Source organism: Ovis aries, chromosome 7 (assembly GCF_016772045.2).
Source record: "Ovis aries strain OAR_USU_Benz2616 breed Rambouillet chromosome 7, ARS-UI_Ramb_v3.0, whole genome shotgun sequence".
Classification (NCBI taxonomy): domain Eukaryota; kingdom Metazoa; phylum Chordata; class Mammalia; order Artiodactyla; family Bovidae; genus Ovis; species Ovis aries.
The window spans coordinates 56,917,773-56,941,077 of NC_056060.1; the positions used below are offsets into that span (position 1 = coordinate 56,917,773).

Below are 23,305 nucleotides of genomic sequence, written 5' to 3' on the forward strand. Positions count from 1 at the left end.
TGTCTGTTTGTTTTATGTAAACCTCTACGTTTAAAGAAAATTGGCTTAGTGGAGTTTTCTGAGTAAGTGAATACAGATGTATTTTGTTTTTTTGTCCATGATTTTTAATGAGAATCTGAAGCCTTCTTTGTAAATTAAGAAATATAAAAACAAAAACTTATCATCCTCCTCTCCCTTTCCCTGGCAAAATGTAAACTTCATATGATGGAGAGACCCTGCCTGTTTCCTATCACGTTATGTCCTGAGTGCCTGGTCTACACTAACTGCTCAGTAGACATTTGTTGACTTGAGTCCCCAACAGTCATCTTGCTGTAAATACTTGTTCAGAGTTAAGTGGAACAAGTCAAGATACAAATTACCTAGGTAATGGGGAATTGTAAGGATATGGAAGAGTAGAAGACTGACTGACTGAATGAAAACTGTTGCCTGCCATGTCAGTAAACAAAGGGTGTTGCAGCTTGGAACACAGGGCAGAGATGACTGGGCTGCCTGCAGCCAATCCTCAGCCACTCCAGCCACCCCTAGAGGTGAACCGCCAGGGCACTCAGGATGGGAAAGAGAGGGAGACTGGTCCTAGGTAGCTAAGGTGCATATCAAGCTATGCTTTCAGTGAGCCAACTCTTTCATTTTCCCATACATGGAAAAGTGCTCAATTCGTTAACTTGCGATGTCTGGTTTTCTTTAGTTAACAGTGATCTTTTAATGTTCTGACTACCTGGTCTTTGTTGCAAAACTCCTATATATCCTAATTTCTCCCTTACTACTTCAGAGCAGTCCCTCAGAGCTATCTGAGAGGCTGCCTCCCAGCCTTGAGGTCCTCAGAAAGTCCATCAAATAAAATATAATTCTGAACTTTTAGGTTGTGTATTTTATTTTTTTTCAGTCAACAAGAAAACTCTTCCAAGAATCTTGTAACACAGGGTGTACATGGTACAGCTGGGCCTCGGAAAGCAGGAAGCCGGTTCTCTCTGGAGCCTGGTTCCTTTGTCTCTGTGGGGCTCTGTGGCTCTCATAATATCTCAGTCTCTCTCTCTGTTGGATCCATTAAACCTGGCTTACATGAGGATCCCAGGGACTGCCTTGGTGTTTGTGTACAAAGTCCTGTTGGCTTTACTGCCTGCTACATTTCTTAGTATTTCCTTGAATATCTGGAAATTAGAATCTGACCCAGGTCACCTTTTTAAGCCAGGCCACATCATGGATTGCCTGCTGGAATATAATTTTTAGTATTAAATTCTTGGTCTTCAGAATCAGTGTCAAACCCTGGCTGGTCCAAGCAGCTGTATGCAGTGAATGCTGTCACGGCTGCCCTCTCAGAAGGACTGTGGGTGGGGCAGTTTCGCTTCGAAAGGTCTGTGAGTATGGTAGACAATACACTTGACATGATAAAGCATAATTTTTCTGTTATGGGATGTTTCAGTTCAGTTCAGTCGCTCAGTTGTGTCCGATTCTTTGCGACCCCATGAATCGCAGCACGCCAGGCCTCCCTGTCCATCACCATCTCCCGGAGTTCACTCAGACTCGCGTCCATCGAGTCAGTGATGCCATCCAGCCATCCCATCCTCTGTCGTCCCTTTCTCCTACTGCCCCCAATCCCTCCCAGCATCAAAGTCTTTTCCAATGAGTCAACTCTTCACATGAGGTGGCCAGAGTACTGGAGTTTCAGCTTTAGCATCATTCCTTCCAAAAGAAATCCCAGGGCTGATCTCCTTCAGAATGGACTGGTTGGATCTCCTTGCAGTCCAAGGGACTCTCAAGAGTCTTCTCCAACACCACAGTTCAAAAGCATCAGTTCTTCAGCGCTCAGCTTTCTTCACAGTCCAACTCTCACATCCATACATGACTACTGGAAAAACCATAGCCTTGACTAGATGGACCTTAGTCGGCAAAGTAATGTCTCTGCTTTTGAATATGCTATCTAGGTTGGTCATAACTTTTCTTCCAAGGAGTAAGCATCTTTTAATTTCATGGGATGTTTAGATTTCCATTAAAAATTTTTTTTGTGTGAAATTCTTAATTGGAATATAATTGTTTCACAGTGTTGTTAGTTTCTGATGCACAGCAACGTGAATCAGCTGTATGGATGCATATGTCCCCTCCCTCCTGAGCCTCCTTCCCACCTCCCCATTCCACCCGACTCCTGTAGGTCGTCACAGAGCCCCCTTTTTTTTTTTTGACTTTAAATAATACTGCAGTAAACATCTTGGTACTAGTTGTAATGTTTGTTTGCATGTCTGAATGTCCTTCAGGATAGAGTCCTAGAAATAGAATCTAAGTACTTAAATCTCTTTAGAGTCTCTTAATTCATATTACCAAATTGTTTTCCAGAAAAGTCACATGTTTTTATACTGCAATGATGTATGAGAGTGAGAGGTGTACCATATTCTTGCTCATTGGTTTTTGCTGTTTATTCTTCAAAGGTGAAAAAAGTATGCTTGGCTCTTTAGTGCTCCAAAGCCTTTCTCCAGATACATATTCTGGGTTCCAAGGGGTCACATTGTTTTGCTAGCTTTCTATCCTAGCATATCCTCATTGCTACTGCTGCTGCAATATCATGGACAATTCCACATTTTCCCTGAAGCCCTGCTCTGCATGTCCCGTGTTTGTACCAGTTGAGGTTCCACTCAGGGCAAGGGACAGAGGAACTGAAGTAAAAGCAAGGTTTATTTCTGTATACACATTGAATCATCAAGGAGGGCAGCTGAGCTTCAGAGTGATTTGAACTAAAAAACTGGTAAGATCAAACTGCCCCTTCTTAAAGAGTTTGGATGCATGTTTTCTTATAAGTTCTTTCTTATTTCTTGTTATCTCATCCATTTCCTTCTCAAACTGGTGTTTTCAATTTCAAAGTGCACATGGGTCTTAATGACTGCCTTATCCCTGAATATGTATGACTTTTCAGATCAATTCTTCTTGTTGATTCTGGTTTCTTTGGCTTAAATTTCTTAGACTAGACTTTGGCATAGCTCATCCTTTCCATCTGTTAGCCACTGGTCATTATTCTGGACCCATCCTTGTCTCCTGTCAGCTTTGAGTAGGGGAAAGAGTCATAAGGTATAAAACATTTAGCTAGGGTTCTGTGTATGATACTGTACACTGGATTACGTGATCTTTTTATCAAGATATTTGGAAGCACATTTATGTACACTTAACAGAACCACAGTTTAAAGGTGAAAGGAGTCTCAGAAGTGATCTAGTCACAGTCTTTCATTTGACTGACTGAAGAACCATGTACAGAGAGACTATGATTTTTCCATTGTTATAGTCAGTGTTAGCACCCCTAGATTCTCAGGAATGTACTCTTCCCATCATATTGTAGGGTTGGAAGTTTAATTACAATTTAATAGTTTAATCATATTAGCTGGGAAATATTTTTATGAATACTGTCAGGACTGTCTTTCTCAGAATATCAACATTTAGGTTAAAAGATTTTCTGTAAATCCCCAGTAGTTACAAAATAATTGAAAGTTTTCATAAACATTACATATTAATATTGCTATATAATACACTTAACTTTAAAATTCTTTCACATGGAAAGCATATTGAGAACAAATTAAGAAGCAAAATATTGGATACTTTCTCTATTTCTAATAATTTAATGTCCAGAAAGTTCATTCTATTTCTTTAGATGTAGAAGTTTTAAAAAGTAGTATTTTACTTCAGTATTCTCTATGAGGCAAATAGATGGAGAAACAGTGGAAACAGTGGCAGACTTTATTTTTTCGGGCTCCAAAATCACTGCAGATGGTGATTGCAGCCATGAAATTAAAAGACGCTTACTCCTTGGAAGAAAAGTATGACCAACCTAGACAGCATATTTGGAGAAGGAAATGGCAGTCCACTCCAGTGTTCTTGCCTGGAGAATCCCTGGGGCAGCAGAGCCTGGTGGGCTGCCGTCTGTGGGGTTGCACAGGGTCGGACACGACTGACGTGGCTTAGCAGCAGTAGCATACAGCATATTGAAAAGCAGAGACATTACTTTGCCAATAAAGGTCCATCTAGTCAAAGCTATGGTTTTTCCAGTAGTCATGTATGGATGTGAGAGTTGGATTATAAAGAAAGCTGAGTGCCAAAGAATTGATGCCTTTGAACTGTGGTGTTGGAGAAGACTCTTGAGGGTCAATTGGACAGCAAGGAGATCCAACCAGTCCATCCTAAAGAAGATCAGTCCTGAATATTCATTGGAAGGACTGATGTTGAAGCTCAAACTCCAATATTCTGGCCACCTGATGCAAAGAACTGACTCATTGGGAAAGACCCTGATGCTGGGAAAGATTGAAAGCAGGAGGAGAAGGGGAGGACAGAGGATGAGATGGTTGGGTAGCATCACCAACTCAATGGACATGAGTTTGGGTAAACTTCAAGAGTTGATGATGAACAGTGAGGCCTGGCGTGCTGCAGTCCATGGGGTTTCAAGGAGTTGGACATGACTGAGCAACTGAACTGAACTGATGAGGCAAATTACTTTTAAGCTTTAGAGTACAGATTTGAGGTTGAAAGGTAATTCTCAGTTTTTATATGTGCTGGCCAGTCCATAAGGCTTATTGTTACCAGAGTATAAATGAAAGTGTAAAAAGATCCAAATTTGTATGCCAGTATGTGTGCCTTGTGACTTAAAATTTTGATTAAATTGTGTAAACTTCTATTTCCTTATAGTAAAGTGGGATTAATAACTAACTTGTAGATTTACTGCAATCTTGAAGACTAGGAATATGGAATGCCTAGTATAGAACTTGTTACCCAGCAGGCTTTCAATAAATGGCAGTTTTTTCTTATATTTATTTTTCTAGCTTTTAATTATGGGTGCCCTATATTTATATGAATCAAAATCTCAGGGAGAGGTGGTAGTTTAACAGTAATACTCTGTGGAGTTTTCTTGTTAAATTAGACTGTAACACTTTATTAGTGAAACCTTTCAACGTGCTTAGTGCCTCTTGATTGATCAGTGCTATTCTTTTTAAAATATAGACGCATCTGTCACCAGTTGTCAGGGATCTTAAACTTTGCCCATTTAACTACCAGGATGTTAAAACATCCAACTGCTTCATAGAAAATGCCAGTTTAATGTACTTGTACTCTGTTTTCTTTTAGTAAAGGTCATGTTTGTGTAAGATTTTAAAGAAAATTGGGAATTCCCTGGTGGTCCAGTGGTTAGTACTCAGTGCTTTCACTCCTAAGGGCCTGGATTCATTCAACCCCTGGTCAGGCAGCTAAGATCCCATTTCTTTACAGTTTAATTTAGCTAAGACTGAAGGGAAATCTGAGAAATTAGAACTGTGTTTGTGTTATGGATATTAGTTATTTGCATTTAAAAAAGTAATATAGTCACAGTGATTAGCGTCTGTAACACTGAGGTTAGAGAAGACTCTGTATGCCTATTCAGATATACTTAATCACCGTTGAGAAGGACACTGAACCCTCTCGAGGAAGCAGCAGTATATTATGATCATGATAGTGTGTTAATTCAGAGAACTTTATGGCATTAGAAAATGAGACTTACATCTTTTTCATGTGTAACATTTTAATAAAGTAGAAGAGAGTCACTTTGTTTTTCAGGCTCAACTAATTGACAGGACTCCTAATGAAATTTTGGGCATCACAACTAAAAACATAGAATCTTGGTAATAACAAATACACAAGTTTTTAGCTTCCATGTAATAATTTTGTGGTAATATAACACTTTGTCTAAGGAAGAGATTCTTTAAGACAAAGGAGATTTATGGACCCCGGGAAAATCAGCATATTCACTTGACTTTAAATATTATTTGCAGCATTTCAGAGACCTCTCCAGATCAACTATGACTGACTCACACACATTAGGCTCAGGTTGAAAAGTTCAGCCAGGTTGGAAAGTTAGTTTCGGTGCTCACAGAGGAGACTGAACCTCTCTTTCCTCATAGGATGGATTTGGTCTCCAAAAGTAAGGTTAAAAGAAGTGAGGGTTGATATTTTTAGAGCATGTCATTGCCGTAAGAACTTGTGCTACACAATTATCTCTTAGTTATAGTAGTTATCTTTATCATCATAAGGACAGTTTAGTCCTTCCATAAAAGAAACTCCCACATGAATAGAAGGAAAAGATGCTTTTTAAGACTCTCCCTCTTTTCTTGGACTTCATCTTTGTGTCTGGACAAATCGTATCCTTGACTTAGGGATGAAATATTTTGTAGATCATACTGTTATACATACTGGTATATGGTGCTGCGGCATAGGGATGGTTCTCCCAGGAACCCAAGGGAAGATGAAGTTAATTAAGGGATTCCATTTGTTCGAGAAAGGGCTTAGTGCCCATTTTCCTGCTTCCCTGTAATGATCCTGTGACCTCTCTACCACATGTGGAGTAGCTAGTTTATGTTTGGCCAAGTCAGAGAGATTTATTTACCTAGTACAAAGGAGCCCACATCCTGTACTCTCTGGAGTTATGTTAGTATTTGCTTGTAGTCCCAGTGAGTACTTGCTTTTCTTCCTGCACTCTAAATTCTTCCTCTGGTAAAACTGAATTCTGATAAAGAAAAATGGAAAAAATTGCATTTGATCTAAAATTGAAAGAGTGGAAATCTCTTGAGCAATTATAGATTTTGTATAAACCTTCTTAGTTGCTGGTCTAAGATAGGTGCTGCGGGAAATTATACTTGGGATTGCAATCCCTTGTGGCTCAGCTGGTAAAGAATCTGCCTGCAATGCAGGAGACCTGGGTTCAATCCCTGGATTCGGAAGATCCCCTGGAGAAGGGAAAGGCTACTACTCTGTTATTCTGGACTGGAGAATTCTATACAGTCCATGGGCTGGCAAAGAGTCAGACACGACTGAGTAACTTTCACTTTTCACAAAGATGTACATAGGCCTTTAAGACATCTTAACGGCAGAGAGTTGGGGTGATGCAGTGGAAAGAGAAGGAGCTTTATTATGACACAAATGAATCCTCACTGTGAACTTGGGAGAGTCACTTATCCTTTCGGGGCCTTGGTTTCTCCATCTTTGAAAGGGGGCCTGTGAAGATACAATGTTCATAAAGCCCCTAGCAGACTGCCAGATCATAGAGGGTATTCAATAGATGGTAAATAATTAAGGAAGGCTTTGATAGATTCCCTTCTGGTGGGTCTTCTAAATCCATGATGCTATTAGATTGGAAGATGAGCCAAGATCTCTTTCTTTGTATAGCTACCATCATAAACTTGGCCAAATTATTAGTTTATATTAACTGTCTGAACTCCATATTCTTTAACCAAGTTTCCAGGTGCATAGACATGTGGACCCAGAAATTAGGATGATTTTGAATCATTTATTTGTCATACAGGTATCTGTATCTATTGAGGGCTGCTTATGTGCTCGGTGCTGGGACTACCGTGGTAAGCAAGAACCTGATCCTTGCTCTGATGGACCTTTCAGTATAGCAGCAACCGGATAAGCGCACGTGTATATAAAATCTTGTGAGCCTTCATGTAATTAGAATGCATGTGACTCAGTAGTGGCTGATGAGCCCTCTGTCCTTCCGTACTCGGGGGTTATGTGCACTTTAGACTCTTTGGAGAAAGGTAAAGAATTATAATATTCAACTTCTTCTGTACTTTCCCACCTCTGTGTGTGCAGTAGTTCATGGGTTCCATTTTAGCCATGACCATGGATATTATATAAAATAGTAGGCGTTACCCAGGTGTGGTTCCACAGGAGCCTAGTGCCACACATTATTGTTCTGTTATGTTGGTTAATTACTAGTTTGATAAAGGATTTGACTCTGTTTTAGACCAGTGTTCCCTAAACTTTTAGTGATGGTGTAGTATTCTACTCTATGGATATTCATTAATTTATTTAACCACTTCTCTACTGATGATGTTGTTGTTCACTCGCCCAGTCATGTCCCTCTTTTTGCAACCCCATGGATTGCAGCACGCTAAGCTTCCCTGTCCTTCACCATCTCCCGGAGTTTGCTCAGATTCAACTCATGTCCATTGCTTCAATGATGTTGTCCAACCATCTCATCCTCTGATGCCCTCTTCTCCGTCTGCCCTCAGTCTTTCCCAGAATTAGGGACTTTTCCAATGAGTCAGCTGTTCACATCAAATGACCAAAATACTGGTTCCTACTGATAGATGGTATGGTTATTCTCAGTTTTTGCTGCTTTAAATAATGAAGCAGTGAATATCCTTCTCTATATATTTTGGCAAACTTTGTAAGTATGCTTATAGTAAAATAAGGACTTGTCTAATCAAAGAGTATGTTGTATTTAATTTTGATAGATATTGCCAAATTCTTTTACCCATGAAGATTCTCATTTAGTAAGTCTTAGGTGGGACCAAGCAGTTTGTATGTTTAACAAGTTCCCTAGGTGGTTTTGATGCAGCCAGGTTTGAGAACTATTGCAGTTCAGGAAGATGGCAAGATTCTCTACTGCTAAGGAGCACGGTACATGTCCTGTAGTAAAGGTCAGGCAGTTACGGCCATCTAGGGAGAAGTAAAAGTCCTCTTCAGTGACTGAGCAGCAGGAGCCCAGGTCTGGAGCAGCAGCTGCTGGGGATGGCCCATCTTCCACAGGAGACATATCTGAACTATTTCATGTCTCTTTGACATGTCATGTAGGGGAAAAGAACATAAGAATTATAAGGACCTGAATTTGAATATCTTCCACTTACTGTATAATTTTGGAAAAATAAATGAACTTGAATCTTTATTTATATAATGATAGTCTCTTCCTTTCAGGTTTGTTGCAAAGGTGAAAGAGGGAGTGACCTAATGTTTATTGAATGCCTTTTGTCTTCTGCGAGTAACTTTAACACATCTCTCTCTGTTGTGGCAGTTTATCCTTTAATTGTGATTGGTGATTCACTAGGTGATCTCCCTGTTAGACTCACTGGGACCACATCTTGGGTTTTTGTATTCCCAGTTGCTAGCCCAAACTTGGGACATCATGCACTGTTTTGTTTCTTTAATGAGTGATGTGTGCTAAGCACTGTAGACAGAGTTTCTACTTTAATTCTATTATCCTATGAGGTAAGTACTGTTTCTTCCATTTTACCACAAGGAAAAGCTCAGAGAACTTTGGTAACTTGCTTAAGATCACGTAGTACTGCAAAACAAACATTGAAAACCCTGCCTGTGGTGATTCCAATCTCTGTCAAGGTTTGCTCTTACCATCAGTCTGCTTTGCTGAGGTAATGCTATAAAGCACTTTGGAAATTGTGAAATGTTTAAGGGTAAGATTATTTTTGTTATTTTAATAATGTAAGTGTAAAGACTTTTCTGCCTGTACTATTACCAATCAGTTTAGCTTTCTCGAATGTATAGTGTGGCAAATCTGCCTTGTCTGGGAGAGTGTAAGTAGTTATTTCCTCCTGTGAGTGATTTTTTCCCCTGTATTTCCTGTGCTTAAAATTCTGTTTTTGTTTTTCCATTTGGGAAACTTTTTGGTACACATAAACACAGGAGTTGAAGATAGTTTATAGTAGTTAGAGAAGGGTTTTGGTAACATTGGAAGTTTTGGTAACAGGTAGAAATAGTGTCTGTCTTTCTCTCTGGTCTTTACCTTCAGTTCCCTCTTTCATTAACAGCTGTATGTGGACCTCACTGGCTTAGGTGTTAGCAGATGTCAGCCCTGGCTACTGGATATCTATATTTTGCAGGATGTGACCATGTTGCTTAAGGCTGTAGAAACAGTTGGTGGGGGAAACACCTCATAAACCTTATATTTATGGTACTTTTAAATTTGAGAATTATCTTGCTAGGTGTTTTGAATATTTACTTGTAAGTTGAGTTTGGAACAAAAAGAAAAATGTCCCCATCCTCTGCCCTTTGTGTCATCATAAAATTCACAAAGTTGCAAAACAGGAATAGCACACACCAAGAAGTGTGGCAATAGGAAGAAATAATGTGGTTTTGCTCAGTATAGTTCTGTTGAACAAGGGAATTTTCCAGGAACTTGACTTTGTGCTTTGCTTTCCATAGCAAATATTTGTCACATTTTATATATTGGTTTGTTTTTATTTTGTTTAAATGTGTGTGTGTGTAGTCACTTTGAAATGGTTTCCTCCCCATCTGTTGTGTCTCTCTCTCTCTGTGCCTCTCTTTATCTATGCTTGAGGGGAGGGGGCAAGCAGGCTTCATCATGGATTTATTTAGGCAGTTGAGTTTGGTTAGTGTTTGCCTGTAGTACATGTAATTCTGCCTCAGGGGTTCATGTCTATTTAACTAGCTCTTTAAGCCATGTGGAATTGTGTTGGAAAATGCATCTGATTTCTATCTTGATCTTCCTGAAGCCTGGTTTGAACCCTGGGAACACAATTGCAGCCTTCAATGCCTTATTACTCTCAGATGAAGGTTTTATTTTTTAGGGTCTCATTTCATCTTTGAGATGAGCATCAGAGAGAAATTCCAAACAAAAGGATTAACGAGGTATGGAGGCTGTAATGTTTAAGACCTGGAAGAACCTTTTTTCCTGTTAGTTAGCAGTTATTGAATGATCATGTATGGTGTGTCATGCCTTTGGTGTGACTTTTAATGTTCTGATTTGGAAATTGATATTTTTAATATTACGTTAACTATATTTGTAAGATATATCATAGTATCCTTTGCAATAGCAACAAAAACGAAGATAAACTAATAGTAATTCACAAGTTACATATTTTACATAATATAAAACTTTTGTTTTTAGGCGTATGGATCAGGCTGTGATATTGTTATTTTGGCAAGTGACTTTGAATGTGTGCAGATCATCCCTGGTGCTAAGCATGGAAACATCCAAGTCAGCTGTGTGGAGTGTTCTAACCAACATGGAAGAGTAAGGGATTTATTTACTTTCTAAATATCATCTTTTAATATATTTAACTATCTCAGAGAATATTCTTATGCTTCTATACAAGGCTTGCCTACATTTTCTAATTATAAATAGTATACCTTGCTTAGGTGGCTATTGGTAGCAAAGGGTAATGATAGGTTGTATACAAATTAGGAACAACTGTTAAGCTGATAAGTGATAATTGTTCTTTCTGTATATACTGTCTTAAAAGATCTGCAGGCTTCACATTCCTGTACCTATTGATATTCTGCCAGTTGATAATTCTGGCAGCTATTATGCCAGGAGCAGGAAAGTGAACTTTTATCTTCTATACCTAGCATACCTTATCTCTCTCAAATTACAATAATGTCAGATTTTTTATCAAGAAATGTAGCAAGTTGTTAACATCTAGTATAAAATTTGTCATATAACTGACTCTTTGTAAAGTTTCTGTTAATTTAATGAAACTATTTGTTATTTGAATATTAAAGCTCATACATTCAGATGTTGAACAGAGAATTTATTTTAAAATTATTCAAATTTCAGCATTTGTTGCTCTCCCCCGAAATTTCAAACATGATATACATCAAATTTTGATTATATGTAAAGTAAATATAGCATTTATGCTGTATATTCTAGCAGTTCTTTAAGGCCAGTGTTGTGTAGCAGAGTTAAATGTTTCTATGAGAATATAAGAATGATATTTTTCCTGTAATAGTTTTAGTGTTCTAGAAATTTGTATTTACCGAGTAATAACAAATTTTATCAAATATTTGTTTAATCAGAATATTTATGGTGCTACAAAGTAATGTAAATTTATGCCAAACAATAAATTACAGTTATTATACCATTTCTACCCCTGCCCACCTGCTGGGTACCACATCGTCCTACCTTCCTGTTTGTATCAAGCTTTAATGTTTGTATGAATAATATGACAATCCAGTATAAAAAAAAACCTGACATAGTATAAAACACTGAATTTCCTGGTGTTTTCTGATACTTGTTTCTTGCTTTTCTGATTTTTTTCCCCTATTTGTTCTCCTTAAGTATTATTTACTTTTTAGAAAACACTCAGTGTCAGATTTCTCATTAATTTTTCATTGCTTATCTCCCTATGCCAAGTGTGGTAACTTTAAACCTGCCTAGAGCTGTTATGATAGTTGTCAGAGATGCGTTTTAAAAAGTTATTTATGTGCTGGTGATAATAAGAATAAGCAGATTCTCTGGGAGCAAAGTTTTGTTTTTTTTTTTTTAATATAGAAGACCTTGGTTTTCATAAGTGTGATTTTACTTTTTCTAACCTGGTTGGAGGTAAAGAAGACCAGGTTGGGACATCCCTGATTCATTGTCTTTTATTGCCATCTTTTAAAATTTTCTTTATCTCCAGTCCTTGTGATGATTACTCTCAATTTAGGACTTTGTATCAAGCCATGATAACCATTTGTTCATTCATTCATCTACATGTTGAATGTGATCATTCATAACACTTTCACCTGAGTGTTACCTTAGCCAGGCATTTTAAGTAGCTGTCCTCCTACCATTGTGGAGGGAAAGCTTTTTCTTGAAAAGAGTGTTCGATATTGAATAACAATTAAAATAACTTTTTTTTTTTTTTTGCATTAGAGTGCCCTGAAATCAGAGTGGGTCTTTTTGGTTGATCTTAAAAACCAATGCATAATTTAGCTTTATAGGTTAACTCATAGACCCAGAGGTGTGAGAAGAGAGGGTTTTTGGTCTGTTTCCTGCAATTGATTCTCTCTTGCCAACAGGAGGATAAACTGGGAACTGGCTTTCAAGCAATTACTAGAGAACAGGCATTGATAGCTCCTAGGGAAAGAGGAATTTGTGTGTCTTGTTAGGTGTGTGACCTGGAACAAAGTCCTCTTGGCCCCCAGACCCTTGGCTTAAGTTCATTGGAGATGTCCGAATCAGCTGTTTACCCTCGAGTTGCAGAATGTCTCTCTGGTTTCTCGCCAGTCCCTTTTTTCTATTCCTTCTTCTCCATGGTGTTCCCAATTGGTAGTTTTTGTTTCTTTGTTTGACGGTATAGTTCATGTCATTTTTTTGATATATTTTTAATACCTGTTGCTCTTTGATGTCTTTTTCTACTTCTCATGGTTTTAATAGTATTTTCACTGGACTGTAAGTAAATTTTACTTTGTTAGTAAAATTTATTTCTGTATTTAAAAATGAAATTTTTATAGGAAAAGATGATTTCTTTGAATAGGTCAGCCTTATATTTGATACGTGAAATAAAGCCTGCTGAATTCTTGAACAGAGAAGAGATTCTTAAGTCCAGGACTTTTCCAGCTATATTTATGGAAAAGAATAAACCATGAATACTGTATTCAGATTGCATGCAATCAGTTTACACATTATTGTAAAAAGGAAGTTATTTTTGTTTTCTTTTTTCCTTAAATATTAATACTTTGTTTATTCTCTTTTAGATTGCAGCTTCATATGGTAATGCTGTTTGTATTTTTGAGCCCTTGGGCATAAATTCTCATAAGAGAAATTGTGTAAGTATTAAATGGTAGTAGAAAAATTTTATAACTGAGTTGGAATCCAGTTGACAGCAGTAAAGAGCTCCTTAGGAGCAGGTGCTGAAGGTGGGCTGGAATATCGGTGTGAAGTTAGTCTGGTGATTTATGGTAAGATCTTTTACGTTCACTGGAAATATATCCCTAGGCCTTTTAGAAACTCAGTTTTCTAGAGTATTCCTAATTGAGATTGCCTTGTTAATTGGAATCTACCCTAGTTGAACTCTTATTTATTATTTCTTATCTAGATAACTAGATTAGTCTCTTATCTAATATCTATACCCCTTGCCTCTTCTCTTAGCAGAGTAGATCATGACATTTTTCTGCTAAAAACTCTATTATGGCTTCATATTTCTCACATTTAAAGCCAGAAATTCTTAGAATGGACCACAGTTCTTCCTCCACCCCTCGTCTTGCCCCCTCAACTGTTCCCATTTATTACTTCTCAGAGCTCATCTCCTATTTTTGTCCTCTCTGGTCACTCCAGCCATAGTGGCATTTTCACTGTATGGATAGTTGCCCTCCCATCTTAGGGCCTTTACATTGGTTGTTCTTTTGTCTGGAATGTCCCTCTTTCTCTAGATAGCTCCAGGGCCAGCTCTTACAGGCCCTTTAAGTTTTTGTTCAGTGGTACCTTTTCAGTGGGATGTGAGTTGACTGTCAGAATTGCCACTTGCTTCTCCCGCCTTCATTCTAACCTGCCTGTCCTTCTATTTTTAACTTTTTTCCATAACACTTAACCTTGTTTATTTATTTATAGATTACCATTCAGTAAGTAATGTAAGCTCCATGTAAGCTCCATGAGGGTAGGGAGCTTTGTTACTTTAGCTCACTGATGCCTCTCAAGTACTTAGAACAGTATCTGGAACATTACTTCTACTCTCTGGGCATTGAATTATATTTTATGTTATTTAATACTCAGAAAATCCAGTATGGGTAGAATGCTTTAAAAAATTTAAAATTACTATATGCATTGGGACTTCACCATCTGAGATATATTTTCAACTGCCAGTGTGAAATCTGACTGCCAGGATTTCACTTTTTGACATGTTTACCAATAATTTAAAAAATATTATATTATTAAATGCAGTAAATAAGTGGTTTTGATATTTTTCATTAAATGTATGTATGTTAATATTACATTTCTTTTCGGAAGTACAAATTATATCAGTATTTTCCCTCTAATAGTGTTATGAAATACATATCAAAGTTTTGGGTACTTAAGAGTCATCTGGAGTACATATTTAAAAATTCAGATTAAGTGAATAAATGATACAAATGAACTTACAAAACAGAGAGAGACTCAAACTTCAAAAACAAACTTACAGTTACCACAGGTAAAAGATAGGGGGAAAGTATAAATTAAGAGTTTAAGATGAACTTATACACACTAATCTATATAAGATAGATGATCAACAAGGACCTACTGTGTAACATAGGGAACTCTACTCAGTATTCTGTAATAACCTATATGGAAAGAAATCTGAAAAAAATATATGTATATGTATAACTGATTCACTTTGCTGTACACCTGAAACTAACACAATGTGGTAAATAACTGTACTCCAATATAAAATAAAAATTTTAAAAAAGGAAAAAAATTCAGATTCCAGACCTCACTTCCAAAATTTTTGCTTTGTAATTGGTCCACAGGTTATACTCTGAGAAAATATTAAAGGAAAGAATACTAGGGATAGCTCCAGTTTTAGGAATGATTTAATTATTATTTTAAAATAGATCTGTTGAACAGTATTTAAAATACTGTTGTGACTTGTTGGGTTAGTAGGGATAGGGTTTAAAAAATAACCTTTTCCCTAATTAAAAAATATAAAAATTTATATATATATATATTTTATATATATACTGAAATTCAGGTTTTGTAGTTGTATTTTAAAATTCCACTTCTAGATAGTCATGAAATCTTGAATAAATTATTTAATTGTTAAAAATATTTTTAAGGTATTGTAATTAGGGTATTATCATTTATTAAATTATACTTGCCAAGCAATTAATATATAACTTGCCTAATAAAAAGCCTTGACATGGCTTTATGTTGCACCATACTTTCACGAAAGTACATTTTATGTTTGTCTACTGCAAAGAAATAGCTAAACTTTTTTTTACTGTATTTCATGTGAAAGGCCTTTGGCTTTTAGATTTTAAATCTTCTTTCTATACTTTAGAGTGAAAATAGTAAGAAAATAGGATGCAGATTACTCAAATATATATATGTCAGCTTTGTGGGTTTTATGTATTACATAGTTTAAATTTGTTGACTTTTTGGAAGGTTGAAAGAAAAAGTGAAAGTCGCAGTCATGTCTGACTCTTTGTGACCCCATGCACAGTCAGTGGAATTCTCCAGGCCAGAATACTGGAGTGGGTAGTCTTTTCCTTCTCCAGGGAATCTTCCCAACCCAGGGATCGAACCCAGGTCTTCCACATTGCAGCTGGATTCTTTACCAACTGAGCTATCAGGGTAGACCTAGTTTTATTTTAGACTTTGATGCCAGCAGATGATGTTAATTTGCACTTCATTCTAATGTGCATTTGCTTTGTTTTTACAAATGTTTATTGAGCATCTATGTACTAGTCATTACCACAGTCAGTACACAAAGCTCATTATGGCATAATTCCTGCCCTTGAAGAGTTACCGTGTAATAGGAGAGTCAGACATATAAGCAGATAATTCAGTCTGATCAGCGTTATCATGGTGCGTGTGTGCTAAATTGCTTCCATTGTATCTGACTCTTTGCTACCCCCTGGACTGTAGCCCTCCAGGCCCCTCTGTCCATGGGATTCTCCAGTCATGCATTCTGGAGTGGGTTGTTACAGTGGTATAATGGAAGTAAAAACTGCTCTGAGTGCTGCCAAAATGTCAGAAGAGGCTTCACTGGAGAGGTAATGGTTTAGCTAGTTATTGATGTAACTGTAGGAGTGTGCAGGTAGAGAAGAAAAGATACCGTAGGAATAAGAATGTGTTTATAGACAAGGAAGGAAGCCTGGGAGACATGCTTTGACTGGGCATGGCAAACAGCTTTATATAGTAGAATAGTAAGTTGAACCACTGTAAATGATTTTTAAAACAGTATTTTGAAAATAATAGTGAAATATTTATATCTTTGTTTCAGATCATAAAGTCTTAAGTTGAAGAAGATGATAATATGGTAGTGTTTGTGGATATTATTTTGAAAACGTATCTTTTTTTTCTTTCTCTATGTATTTCAGCAACTCAAGTGTCAGTGGCTTAAAACTGGGCAGTTTTTTTTGAGTTCCGTGACATACAATTTAGCATGGGACCCTCAAGGTATTTAGCAATTATCTTTAGAAATTATGGAAAGTTAATAATTTGTTTTAAGTGTATGATTACAATGTGATATAGCCTCCCACAATAAGAAAATAATCAGTAATATTCTTTTTTTTTTTTTTTGCTACTGAATGAGTGTACTTTTTCCTTTTTCATATACACTGCTTTGTATAGTGCTTAATTTACTGTTAGTTCTGTGCTTCCCCCCCTACTTTTGAATGTTTTGTTCCAAGAAACGATGACGATTTGTTTCATTAGTTAATGTGCTGCACTTTACTCTTATTCTATTTATTAAGAAATCAAATCAGGAATGAAACAAGATTAAAAAACCTATCTCACTTTGTTATTTGTATTTCAAGAAATTATTGTCTTTAATATTGAAAGATTAGAAACTTATAATAATGATGGTTATTGTCCCTTTTTACATTCACAGTTAATGAAGGTAATTTTAATAGTCGATGTAGAAAAACAAATTTTATTAATCTTTAGTTATGTCTTATAGCCAGAGAATATCCTGTGTTGTATATATCAGAGTTTTTTGGGGTTTGTTTTGTTATTCTACTTTGCTGTTTTTTTTTTTTCCTAGATTTTACCTGATAGACAATGTCTCTGTAGGCTTTTTTGTTGTTGTTGTTCTCAGATTTCTCTCAAGTTTTCTTATCTAGTAGATTCATGCAACTTTTTAAGTAGATATACTCTACAAGTGTTTTTCATAGACAGTTTTGCTTATTTTTCACAGAACAGTTTATAGACTGGAGTAGACGCCCTCATGTGCATTTATTTCTCCAGATAATCCTTGCTTATTACAGAACATTCTTTAATTTTCAGATAACAGATTGTTGACAGCAACTGATGCTCTTCAGCTGTGGGCTCCTCCAGGAGATGACATTCTGGAAGAGGAGGAAGAAATCAATAATAAAATTCTTCCTGTTTTAAATGATTGGAAGTGCATCTGGCAGTGCAAGTTAGTGTCTCACTCTGTTGTTCATTAATTTAAAAAATGCTTTCTAAACAAAGTTCCCTTTCATAATGATCTTAGTAGCCTAGAAAATAGACTTTTTCTGGCCAAAACCCATTATAACATCATCCTCTAATATGTGCTACCATAGATTATTTAAAAAAAATGAAGATATTTTCATAGTTAATAACCTCAGGACTTGGGTTGAGAAGGTTGACATAAAGGAATTATTTGTTAATGCATAAACTATAGATGGGAAGATGTGGTGAAAGGATGGCTGTACCATTGACAACACAGATTATATGAAGGGATCCAACTAGCCAGGGAAGGTGATGAACTCAGTTTTTAAAATGTTGCATTAAGATGTTGGTGGAGCATGTAGGTTGTGATATCATGTAAGCATGTTAATTGCATTCTTTGGATCCCCACAGTGAACCTTGGGTTGGTTTTAATGAGTTAATTTGTATTTTTAGGGAGGTGAAATATTTAGACTTATTTTTAGAGAGGTGAAAACACTCTTGTTTGATGCTATGAAAAATCTTATTTTGACCATTTATATATATATATATACATATATATATATATAAAAGGTGTTCTAGATTTTAAAAATGCTAACTGTTGAACTTTGTCTTTTTAGAACCTCAGTATCTGTGCATTTGATGGAGTGGTCCCCTGATGGTGAATATTTTGCTACTGCTGGAAAGGTAAAGGAACAAACAATACATAAATAGGAAAAAACAAAAGAATTAGAAATATTCCTCACTCATTCTCATTTTCAGATTTTTCATCTGTAAAATTGGAAGGATCCTGCATTACAAAGCTGGCCTGAGGAATAGGTGATAGCTTTGTGAAATATCTGATATGTCTCTCATAGGCAGTTAGCATTTGAGAAATAGTGGCTATAATTTTTATTATTTGACCATTGCAAAAATTTACGGTTTTTTAAAATAATTTTTATGTTTAAAAAATAGCATATATGCATAATTTTAAAAGTAAAATAATACTACTAGATTTGCAATGAAAAGATGCACTCCCTTCTTCCCACTCTTAATTCCTGTGTCCTAGAGGCAGTGATTTGTAAAATTGCATATTTAAATACTTCTTTCCATATTCTTAAGTAATTTGCTTATGCTCCCATTGTTTAATTATTATTATTTTTCTTTTTGGTTTTATGTATCATCTCTGGCCTCACTACTATGGAGGCTGAGACTAGTTCTCTAAGCTGATGTCCCCAATTCCATCTCCACTTAACCATACATATGTGTATTCACTTCCCTTCCTCCTATCTTTCTGCTCTAAGTGTCTCATAATATTTGGGAAAACCAGTATTTATTATGCACATTATTAAGAGTATGTAAGAGGTTCTTCATAGAATAATTACTTTGGTGTTAATAATATGTTTTACTGTTTGCTTAGTTTTCTGTATACCTAATTCCTATACCTAATTCATCCCTCACACCTCTGACGTTCTTTGCATCTCCTCTCAGTATAATTCCCAGTAGAAGGTATCCTGGAAACATGTATTCTCTTTGCTCTGACTTAGTTGCTCAGTCTGGCTTAGTTGCTCTTGGAGTCTAATATAGAGCTCTCAGTTCAGGATTTTCTTCTACCAACCTCAGGGGATTCTCTGCCCATCTCCTTTCTTAAATTCTCTATTTCTTAGCATCATTTATCTTCTTTCCTTGTTTTGATGGAGATATCCTTTAGTAGGTTCCTGAGAAAAGATGAATGGGAAAAAAACACATTAGAGGCCTCTCAAATCTGAGCAGTTCTTTCTTCTGCTGTTATGCTTTATTTCATTGGGCATAGAATTTGGTAGGAACTAATTTTCCTTGAGAATTTTAAATGTCATGGTTCTGTTGCCTTCCAGTGTTGCTATTTGAGAGGTACAGTGCCATTAAGACCCTGTTCTCCCAGCTCCATCCATTTTGTAGAGGTTTTAAGAATCTTCCCCTTATCCTGGTGTTCTGAAATGTCAAGATGTGGTGGAATGGGTCAACCAGCTATAAGTATTTGCATACAAATATATACATATAAGGGATAAAGACTCTTTTTGTGTAGGTAATTTGATGTACCCATTCAGTCTGAAAGCTCATGTTCTTCAGTTCAGGGGAATTGCTTTATATTATTCCTTTTGTGTCATCTCCTTCCTTTTATACTCTGTTTTCTCTCATTCTGAATCTCCCCTTATTCAGTTGTGGATCCTTCTATACTGATCCTCTAATTTTCTGTGGGCCCCCTCATTTTTTTTTGTTTGTTTAAATTCTGGGGTTTTTTTTTAGCTTTAATTTTGAAATAATTTTTTCCTACTGTCACATATTTTATTTTCAGGAGTTTTTTTCACCTAATTCTATGAATGCTCCTTCAAATTTAGGTAGTATTTCATAAGTATAAAATGATAATTGAACACATGCAATGTATTTACTTATATTCAGTTGTGTATGGAATTAAAATTTCCATATTACAGTTCACAAGGCAAGGATAGGTTTTCCAACAACATCAGAATTCACTCAAGGCTCTTTGAGTTAATCTTCAGTTGTAGAACACTCAACTGTTTTGTGGTTGAATAATTATATGGCACAGAGCTAATCAGTTGCTCAATAGTTGATGACATTATAGACAGGAAGACTCTGTAACATAGGCAGAAAGACTGCAATTGTGTGCACTTTAGTAGTAAACTGATAAATAACTATTTCAAAGAATATTTGGAGGTATTTGCATGAGGTGAGCTGTCATGTAATAGTAACATATCTGTGATTTCTTTTAGACACAAAGTCACAAATACTGTTAATACCATTTTGGTATGTTCTTTATATTCATAACTGAAATTTAGCAATTCCTTCAGTTCACAGTTATGAAAATAGAGAAGTAATTATTTTCCCTGACTCAAGTTCCTGGTATCTTTGGGTCTTGGTTTCTCAAGAAGCAGACTCCCAAACAAGGATTCTAGTTCAAGTTGTTAATATGGGTGGTGCTCACAAAGAAATATACTGGATTTGAGGCAGAGAAGTAAAAGTGCTTTAAAAAGACTGTATTTATAGGTGATGAACAGGCTTAAATCTCTGGGTAACTCTGGTGGCCAGCGCTGCTTGCAACATTATGTTCCTCACACTCTTCACACACATCGCACATACACACATTAGTTAAGGGCTAGTGAGGGCAGAACATTGGTTCTCAGCTTTTACAAACAATTTCTGAAAAACTCAGGCAAAGTTATGTAGATACTGTCAATTGGAAATAGCTCACTGAAATGCTAAGGCATGAGAGGATACAGTTGATGTATCAAAAATATTTTTTGTATCTTGAATTCTATCTGCAGGTGCCTTGGACTAGAAGACCTCAGAACCTCTGGTCTAAACCTGGATATTTTATTTATTTATTTTTAATTAAAGGATAATTGCTTTACAGTATTGTGTTTGTTTCTGCCTGACCTATGAATCAGCCATAGGTATACATATGTCTTCTCCCTTTTGAACCTCCCTCCCACCTCTCTCCTCATCCTACCTCACTAGGTTGTTACAGAGCCCTGGTTTGAGTTCCTTGAGTCATAAAGCAAATTCCCATTGGCTATCTATTTTAAATATGGTAATGTAAGTTTCTATGTTACTCTCCCATCCATCCCAGCCTTTCCTCCCCGCAACCCCTGCACTGAGTCCGTAAGTCTGTTCTCTGTGTCTGTCTCCATTGCTGCCCTGCACGTAGTCTCATCAGTACCATCTTTCTAGATTCCACATACATGCATTAGTATACAATATTTGTTTTTCTCTTTCTGACTGACTTCACTCTATATGATAGGTTTTAGGTTCATCCATCTCATTAGAACTGACTTAGATGCATTTCTTTTTATATCTGAGTAATAGTCCACTGTATATATGTACTATAGCTTTATCCTTTCATCTGTCAGTGGACATCTAGGTTGCTTCCATGTCCTAGCTGTTGTCAATAGTGCTGCAGTGAACATTGGGTACATGTGTCTTTTTTGAATTTTGGTTTGCTCAGGGTATATGCCTAGTTCTGGGATTGCTGGGTCATATGGTGGTTTTATTTCTAGTTTTTTAAGGAATCTCCATACTATCTTCCATAGTGGCTGTATCAATATACATTCCCACCAACAGTGCAAGTGCAGGTCGACCAGTCGTGTCTGACCCTCTGCAACCCTATGAACTGTGTAGCCTGCCAGGCTCCTCTGTCCTTGAATTCTCTAGGCAAGAATACTAGAGTGGATGGCCATTCCCTTCTCGAGTATCTTCACAACCCAGGGATCGAACCCAGGTCTCCTGCATTGCAGGAGGATGCATTACCATCTGAGCTACTAGGGAAGCCTAAAAGTACTGGAGTGGGTAGCCTATCCCTTCTCCAGATCTTCCCCACCCAGGGATCAAACTAGAGTCTCCTGCATTAAAAGAGGCGGATTCGTTACCAGCTCAGCTACCAGAGAAGCCCAGCAGTGCAAGGGGGTTCCCTTTTCTCCACATCCTCTACAGCATTTACTGTTTGCAGACTTTTTGATGATGGCCATTCTGGCTGGTGTGAGCTGATATCTCATTGTAGTTTTGATTTGCATTTCTTTAATAATGAGTGATATTGAGCATCTTTTCATGTGTTTTTTTAGCCATCTATGTGTTTTCTTTGGAGAAATGTCTGTTTAGATCTTTTGCTCACTTTTGGATTGGGTTGTTTGCTTTTCTGGTGTTGACTTACGTGAGCTGCTTGTATATTTTGGAAATTAATCTTTTGTCAGTTGTTTCATTTGCTTTTATTTTCTCCCATTCTGAGGTTGTCTCTTCATCTTGTTTATAGTTTCCTTTGCTGTGCAAAAGCATTTAAGTTTAATTAGTTCCCATTTATTTATTTTTGTTTTTACTTTCATTACAGTAGGAGGTGGGTCATAGAGGATGTTGCTGTGATCTAACTTATAGAGTGTTTGGCCTATGTTTTTCTCTAAGAGTTTTATAGTTTCTGGTCTTACATTTAGGTCTTTAATCTACTTTTAGTTTATCTTTGTGTATGGTGTTAGGAAGTGTTCTGATTTCATTCTTTTACATGTAACTGTCTAGTTTTCCCAGCACCACTTATTGAAGAGGCTATCTTTGCCCCATTGTATATTATTGCCTCTTTGTCAAAAATAAGGTACCCATAGGTGTATGGGTTTATTTCTGGGATTTCTATCTTGTTTCATTGTTCTACATTTCTGTTTTTGTTCCAGTACCATAATGTCTTGATGACTGTAGCTTTGTGTTACAGTCCGAACTCAGGAAGGTTGATTCCTCCAGCTCCATTCTTCTTTCTTAACATTGCTTTGGCTATTCAGGGTTTTTTTGTTTTCATAAGAATTGTGAAATTTTTGCTTCTAGTTCTGTGAAAAATGACATTGGTTATTTGATAGGGGTTGCATTGAATCTGTCGATTGCATTTGGTAGTGTAATCATTTTCACAGTATTGATTCTTTCAATCTAGGTACATGGAATATCTCTCCACTTGTTTATTTGTCTTTGATTTCTTTCATCAGTGTCTTAAATATTTTTCTGAATATAGCTCTTTTGTCTCCTTAGCTAGGTTTATTCTTAGATATTTTATTCTTTTTATTGCATTGGTGAATGGGATTGATTCCTTAATTTCTTTGATTTTTTCACTGTTATTGTACAGGAATGCAAGTGATTTCCATGTATTGATTTTGCTTTGCTAAATTCATTGATTAACCTTAGTAATTTTCTGATAGTATCTTTAGGGTTTTC

General features: G+C 36.6%; 1 protein-coding gene across 7 annotated transcripts in view; it reads left to right on the forward strand.

Moving 5' to 3' along the window:
• DMXL2 (Dmx like 2) overlaps nt 1-23,305 on the forward strand; it is a 172,827-nt gene that overhangs the window by 22,783 nt on the left and 126,739 nt on the right. For 5 of the 7 annotated variants that reach the window (XM_004010612.6, XM_004010611.6, XM_042252462.2 and 2 more), the window contains exons 2-6: nt 10,646-10,771; nt 13,216-13,287; nt 16,534-16,612; nt 17,441-17,576; nt 18,208-18,274. In XM_004010612.6, the coding sequence (XP_004010661.1) occupies nt 10,646-10,771; nt 13,216-13,287; nt 16,534-16,612; nt 17,441-17,576; nt 18,208-18,274 (480 nt within the window). Of the gene's footprint in view, nt 1-8,084; nt 8,171-9,999; nt 10,387-10,645; nt 10,772-13,215; nt 13,288-16,533; nt 16,613-17,440; nt 17,577-18,207; nt 18,275-23,305 lie in introns of those variants that run through there. The other 2 variants (XM_060417976.1, XM_060417973.1) reach the window with 2 other exon arrangements.